Genomic DNA, 7,442 nt, shown 5'->3' on the forward strand with positions numbered 1-7,442 from the left:
CAAAGGAGAGTGATCGAGCTCCTCTTCACCACCTTAAAATTTTCTTATTCTTGTATCACAGAGAGAGTGGTTTGTTAGTTATTTAGATAGTAGGCATTTCATCTGGAAAAGAAAAGGAAAACCACGTAAAAGGGAATTTTTGAATGAGGTGTGATAACTAAGTGCTAGTTGTATATTTTTGTATCCCAATGTTATCTGAACTTTATTTTACTTTAAACTGTTTTTCCATGGCTTTGTAAACTTATATTGTACAAAGTGGGAAGACTGTGACAAACAAGGTGCAGCTCCATTATATAAAGACCATAATCACCCATTTTTCTTTGAAATTATTTGGGGATCATGTTTGTGTTCCCTGATGGCCTCTTGGTGAATCTGAAGGGAAATGGGATTAAATTAAGGTTGTGGGTTGCTGGTACCTGTCAATTCACAAGGTGAAGATATTTTGAATGAGGGGACTGACTATTGAATATTTTTTTTCATCTCTGGCAATTTACAATTACTACAGCTTTCTGTATTCTTTCCGAGACCAAATAAATGGAAAAATAAGAATCCTGAGATAATGATAAATCTGTCTCTCTATCTTGAGAAGTAGATGGCTTTGCATGTTTTGTTTATTCTCCACTGGCAATTTTTCCTGGAAGTAGCAATTTAAACAGGATAAGTTTAGCAGGTTTAGTCACAACAGTGATAAGATGTGTAAATGCAATGAGAGCATCCTCCTTTCCCAGCTAGTGAAATGCAGATAGTTGAGGAACAGTCCTGTGCTATCCTTTCATGCTGCTTTTTTTATGAGAAATGGTAGATTTCCGAGCAGTACCATCCAAAATATTCAGTGGGATCCTGTAACTGCTGCTAATTATTCCCCGTGACTAATGTGGGATCTGCCTCAGGGTCTGCTGTTATTCAGACAGCAACACTAGCCTGGAAGAGCTCATGTCCGAATGTTTCCTTTTACAGAAACCACTCTGAGCTCCCTAAAGCAGCCCCACACGGATAGTCCCCCGGTGGTACCATCGCCCCATCAGCGGAGAGACTCGGACAGATACTGCCAGCTCTGCGCAGCCTGGTTCAACAACCCCATGATGGCACAGCAGCACTACGATGGCAAAAAGCACAAGAAGAACGCGGCCAGGGCCGACCTCCTGGAGCAGCTGGGGAAGACCCTGGACCTGGGAGAGCTGAGAGGTGAGAGCACCAGTACGCGGCGAGCAAGGACCTGCTCCCCACGGGATCTAGTGACCCCAGCGCCACCGCCCTTGCCCGCCGTGGTCACTGTTCCTCTGGTCAAGTGGTGCAGGGGAGACTGTGGTGCTCTTACTGCTTTATGAGGTTCCCGCTACCGTAAAAAAAGTCCTCTCCTCTAAGATGACAGTCTGCAGTTTTAGCAGTGTCCTTTAAAAGTTGTTTCCTAGGTATTTCTTTTACCTCTTCCTGAAATAGTCCCTTCCATTAGCACACACTTCTGCCCTCGAGCAAATGCGGACTATCCCTGTGAGCTGAGAGAGGACATTAAAGTGCTCAGCCCCTCGGGGAAATGGGGATGGGGATGTTTGTTGCTGGAGGCAGAGCACTCCCTACGTCTCCCTGATGGAGAGTGGGGCATTAGCTGTCTTTTGTGATTTCATTAGTGCTTGTAAAACACTGCAATGGCCCTGGGTCAGCAGCAGAAAAGAGGAACCGAGCATTTGCTATGGGTCTGTTAAACACAAGTTTTCTGTGTTCCTGCCGAAGGGAGAGCAGCTGTCCGTCTGTCCGTCCGTCCATCCTGGCCCCACCGGGAGGGGCTCTGGCACCCGTGGGGTCCCCATGGGGGCTGTGTCCTGGAGTCACCCGGATTTGGGCCTTGCATCCCTCTGGGAGCCCCCCTCGTGCGGAGCGGAGCCGCAGCCGCAGCCCAGCCGGCAGCCGTGGTTGCCAGAGCCCCCGAGCATCCCTGGTCCCTCCAGGTCGCAGCCGCCGCCCGGTGCTGATGAAGGACCGGCTCGGTCACACTGTGCCTGTTGATGGAGATGTGCTCATTTATACCGGCTGAGGATATGGCTAAGACTGAATGCTGAACAAAGTGCCTTTTTAATGTAGAGGGGTAATTACAGGAGGAGAGGTATGAGCCTCCTGTTGAAGTTTTCTCTGTGGTCTTGATTATACTCCTGTATGCACACAATGTATTTGACTGAAGTAGGTTCAGGGAAAAGTGCAGGTTTGATTTTCAAAACCATGCGGGAGAGGAAGTCTGGTTTGCCAGCAAGACATTGCGTTAACATTTTAAAATACCTTTTTTCTCCCCTTGCTAAATGAAATAATTTTCCTTTAAATACCAATGTCTATGCAGTATATTGTGTATTTCTTGATCTCAAATAAACCTTGTAATGGTTATCCAGATCCTTCGTGTGCTACCTAGTGTGACTCACAATGCCATAAATGATTCATGTGGTTGAGTCACTGCCCGCTGTTGAAAATATGCAGGAAAATAAAACATGGGACAATAACATGGAATTGCTTAGTACTTTGAACTGTGCCAGGCTCAAGAGTGGCTGAGGATGTCATTAACTGTAAATAAATCAATTGTGAAGTGTTTTATTCATTTAGCTTGTGCCTAGGAGAGTTGAAATTGGAGGTATTTACATACTCATCAGCCCATGTTGGTTTTTAACTTTACGGTGGTTCTGTGCATGGTTGGGATTTGCAGCTGAATCTAGTGTGGTTCTGCTAGTGTCCATCGATTGCAGGAGAGGGGTACTGCAGAGCTGTGCCGTGGCTGTACACATCCCCAGCTACAGGGGGAAGCCAGCTTTGGTCCTCTGGTTGGATATTTCCAGGCTGTTGTTTCGGAGTCTTCAGTTCACGGGTGTCCAGTGCTTTCGAACGCCGACGAGCTGCCTAGCCAGACTCAGTGAGCCAAGGAAGGTGTCCTTGAGTCTGCTGATGGTGTCCTGCAAAGCTTGCCTCTGCTGCTGGAGTAGCAGTACGGCTGGGAAATCCTCTTTTTCACAGTTTTTCTTAACTAGGGAGTGTGATATGCTCTCCTGTATGCGTTTAGCTGTGAGGCTAGAGCAGATCTCTACAGATGTAGAAGGCAGATCTCTGCAATAGCCAACACAGAATGAGATCTGCCTTCTGTCCGAGAAAATAGCCTTACCTTGGCAGATGAAGTCATATCTGACTTCAAGAGAAATGATAACAGTGGCAGTTCAGAGATACCCAGTGGCAGTCTGTCCGAGGTTGTCAGTGAAATCTTGTCTGACCATTGCTTTCGATGTCCAGCGGGTTTGGTGTTCGACAGAACCTGGTAGGGATTATAGCTCTGTGCTCTCTTTGCTCTGTGCTTGTTTTGCTGCCTCGGTATTCGCTAGAATGCAAACTCATTTCCTTTCTACGCTACCCCTGGTGGCTTCTCCCATCACAACTTAAATATTAATTCTATTTTGACTGCTGTGGGAGACGAACATTTGATGCATTATGTGAGCCTGGAACAAGCAGTGTCGGTTGAAGTAAAACATTCCAGCAGCCTTTGTTGTTTTGATAATGGCTATAATAAAATATTTATTGATAAATATGAATGTGTATTTGGAGAAATAAGAATAGAGATATATTTTTGGACAACTGATATTTATAGGAAACAAAAACATTGATACTTCTTGCCAAGTGCTCATCCTGCAATTTTGAAGTCTTATTTTCTTCTCAGAAATAAGAAAGAGGAGGGGGAAAAAAAGCAAAAAGAAACCTCACTAACAGCACCATTTCTCTAGTCTGTATTGAGTTAAAGCTGCAATACATGCGAGTGCACACAGTCCACATGCTTTGGCCGAGTGGAGGGCACTTTGCGAGTTATTTGGCAGTGCACACCGCTGCTCTGGGCAGGGTCCAGCCTGGTCTCTCCGAGCGGCTTTGTGCGGCTTTCCAGCCTTGCCAGCACAGCCGGTCCAGGACCCCCTGCTCTGAGGGCTGGCCTGGGAACCCCTCTGCTCTTACTCGTTAGGAGAGTGCATGGACATGCCCTGAAAGAGGGAGAAATGAAGAGTTTTCTTCCTGCAGAGCTGCCTCCTTTAGCTGCTGCTGCGCCCCAGCAGATCCTGGAGCAGATCATAAAAAGACAAAAACCCGTGGGTATGGTAACAAACCCTGAGTTCTGGGCTCTTCCCTGACAGCTTGCGCCTGTTCAGCAACACGGAGCAGAAGCTGCTCCGTCAGAGGCACTGGTGCGGCTCTGTCTGGCAGCTCTTGCCTTCCCACAGCCTGCGCCAGACAGAAAGCGAATTGCGTTTTTGCTCCATCAGGTCACGTTTCACCAGTTTTACTTCATGTCTGGCATTATCCATTGCTAAGCTCTCTTCTGTTCCTCCTGTAATGCAGGTGGGCTCTGCAGGGGTAGGGGCCTCGCAACAGAGACTGGCAGATCTCATTCATGGGGAATTTAATTAGTAATGGACTCTGCTTATTGCTGGTGCTGAGCCAAAACCCCACAGCAAAATGCGCTCTCTTTGAAGGCTGGTGCAGTGTTTGAAAGTCTGGGCTATGTTAAGTGGATTCAGTGTGTCCTTTCCTCTCCTATATGTACACTTGTGAATGAACAAAATGAGCAGAAAACTTAACGTACAGGCAGACCCTCCTTCATCTCACCAGTGTTCATAAACCTGTGCTTCAGCACCTTTTGTGTGACAACAAATGATTTGCCAAGGCACCGTGGGCTCTCTTCGATGCCTGCCAGAAAAACTTGAATTTTACGAAGCAATGGAGACAGATTCAGGGCCAGCCTTGTGTACCTGGACCTGATTAGATGGGATCCTGTAAACCACAGGAACGTGGGTCTTCTTCCCAGGACGCTTGGTCCCTGGTGAACAAGAAAAACACCAGGCCCTGGAGCAGAAACTGGTGCCTTTCAAGGGGATTACACTGTGAATCCCTAAAATAAAATAAAGCAGCCTCTGCAGTAAAGCAGAATCGGGACAGCTGCACAGGGATGTTGTCACCTGAAGCCTTTGTATTTTCAGGTAAATTGTCATAGTTGCAGATGCTATCTTGAAAAACCAAGCAAAGAGCTTAGTTTCATTTTCCTTCTCAGCTCCTAATTTCTTTGTATGCCTTATAAATACTTCTCATTCTGTGATGTCACTTTTGGTTAGTAAAAAGCGATTTAACAAGTACTCCCCTGGAATGTGTTTTAATGCATTTTATGCAGAATGACATTAATGACTTTACTTGTTAATATTTTATTTAATGGATATAGGAGTACATTCCATTTTACATGAGTGCATGTCGTGATGCAGGGTAGGGAATGCTGATGTCGTGAGAATGCAAAAGTAGATGTGAATACAGAGAGCTCAGCATTTCCTAACGCAGACTGCTCTGATTGGGACCACCTTCCTGTTGCAGACTGCCTGCTGAGCTAATACTCAACTCCAACACGCTTTGGTTCAGTGCATTTTATGAAACCAACGTTTCAGCCAAGTTGGCAGCTTTGGTAAGCTCCAGTGAGATAAAATACTATTAATTTTGATATTCTCGAGGTGATTGTTGCCCTGTGGCTTCAGCCTGCTGTTTATCTGAGGCTAGTTTCCTTTCTCCTTGTCTCGTTTTGGTGGAGTTCATATCACACTCAATACTTTTCCTGTACAAGTCTGTCTCAGGGTGCCGGATTTCAGCTGAGAGCTCCTGCAGCCCTTGTTCTGCTGCAGGAACCCCCATCCGCGCCAGGCGAGCAGGAGCGCGGCCGCCCTGGGGCAGTGCGGTGTTGGGGAGCGCGGTGCGGCTTCTGGTGTCTTCCTGGCCGGCCGGTCCAGCCCCGGCAATGTTCCCATCGATCTAAAACGTACCCACGTGTGCTAGCAGACGTGTGATTCTGCTGAGCATGAGCGAGTTCACAGAATTGGCCCGTTCTGCAGCCACATTTTCCAGCTGGTGGGAAGAGCTGCTGCGGCAGAGCAGTGCTGAGTCCCTCCCGTGCTGGATGTGGGGAGGAGGGACAGGATTCCCCCTTATTCATCATCATGAGCAGCCTTGACATGCTGATGGAAAAAAATCAGCGTCCCCAGTTAGGAACTGTAATTGCTGATGATGTTTCCACCTACACGAGTAATTAAGATTCAATAAGGCTGCTGTTAATGTATGCTGTTAAATTAGCTGCTGAGCATTAGAACCTTATTACCTTAATTTAAAGTATTACCAGTTTGTTATTTCCCCAGTCCTGATCTCTGCCACGCAGCGGTCACGGCATGGTCCGAGGGCTTGGTCTTGCAGCAAGGTGCTAATGCATTGCCCGTGTCAGCCGCGTGCTGCCTTTTCCATCCTTTTCCCTGCGTTGTGGCTTGAATGTACGTGGTTTCTGACTCCTGTTGGCTTAATAAAGGAAACAGGAGCTGCCAGCTATGGAGAGAGGGTTTGACTATAGAACCATTGCTGTTGCATCAAGAATAAATTCAGTAAGGAATTATATGCATCTGTAAGCATATTTGCAATTTGATTTTTGTTCCATGCTACATCACAACACATAAAAATACAGGTGACTATTTAAATACTTCTGCATTATTGCTTAGTTGCTATTTTCAAATTCTTATCTGAATATTTTTGAAATATTTTTAAAGAAGATGTTTATGTTGGACCAAATTCCTAGGTGAGAGGTGTATGAGGTGTTTGAGAGAAGTGGGACTGTTAGTATAGCTAGTGTCTGAAGTTCAAAAAGGAAAAGTGATTTTTTGAGAGCCTGTAGATACAGCTGGGGAATGGTAAGTGTGTATATAGCCTATGCTGTTAATTATGGTAAGCACAGACTGATCAAATTTGAGAATGCCATACATTACTTGTTCTAAATGAATTGTTTTAACAATTTCTGCAAAGAAATAATGCTGTGGAAAGTCAAAAGAGACTATTACATGGTACATTAAAACCGTTCCTCAGGAGCGCAGCAGCCCATGGTAAGAATTCCACAACTCTGGTATTTTTAAGCTGAGCCCTTCAATTAAGTTTGAAACGCTCTGTTCAGATCTTCATGGAAGTGAATCAGTGCAAAGCACAAACCCGACCACAGAGACTCTAAAATTTGCAATTCCCTTTTTTTCTAGGAAGACAGGACAGAAATTACTTTAGCATCAGTGGTTTACTGTAATGCCAATGTATGTGTAATGTTAGTGATGCTAATGCAATCTGTGATGCCAAGGGAATTATTGGGATGTTAAAATACAAAAGAGGAGGAGAGAAGAAACCACTCTCTGACACTCAGCGTAGTAAGGGAGACAACAGAATCGGGGTCTGGAAACACTTAAGTCTGCATTTATATGCTAATTCTTGAACGGTTTTGCCCTACATACCAGGAGTAAGAGCCCTCAGATTGCTGTCCCTCCCAGGGATGTCCAGAAGGGACACAGGTGTTTAATGTATGTTCAGCTGCACTCTGTCTTCTCTGTGAAAACATGTTAGATGAGGCAGAGAAGTGACTGTTTCTGTAAATC

At 45.7% G+C, this 7,442-nt stretch overlaps 1 protein-coding gene across 2 annotated transcripts in view; it reads left to right on the forward strand.

The window, feature by feature from the left end:
• ZMAT4 (zinc finger, matrin-type 4) overlaps positions 1-7,442 on the forward strand; it is a 71,346-nt gene that overhangs the window by 51,350 nt on the left and 12,554 nt on the right. For both annotated transcript variants that reach the window (XM_009328297.1, XM_009328298.1), the window contains one exon: positions 958-1,185. In XM_009328297.1, the coding sequence (XP_009326572.1) occupies positions 958-1,185 (228 nt within the window). The remainder of the gene's footprint in view (positions 1-957; positions 1,186-7,442) is intronic.

The sequence above is a fragment of the Pygoscelis adeliae genome, unplaced genomic scaffold (genome assembly GCF_000699105.1).
Source record: "Pygoscelis adeliae isolate BGI_AS28 unplaced genomic scaffold, ASM69910v1 Scaffold597, whole genome shotgun sequence".
Lineage (NCBI taxonomy): Eukaryota > Metazoa > Chordata > Aves > Sphenisciformes > Spheniscidae > Pygoscelis > Pygoscelis adeliae.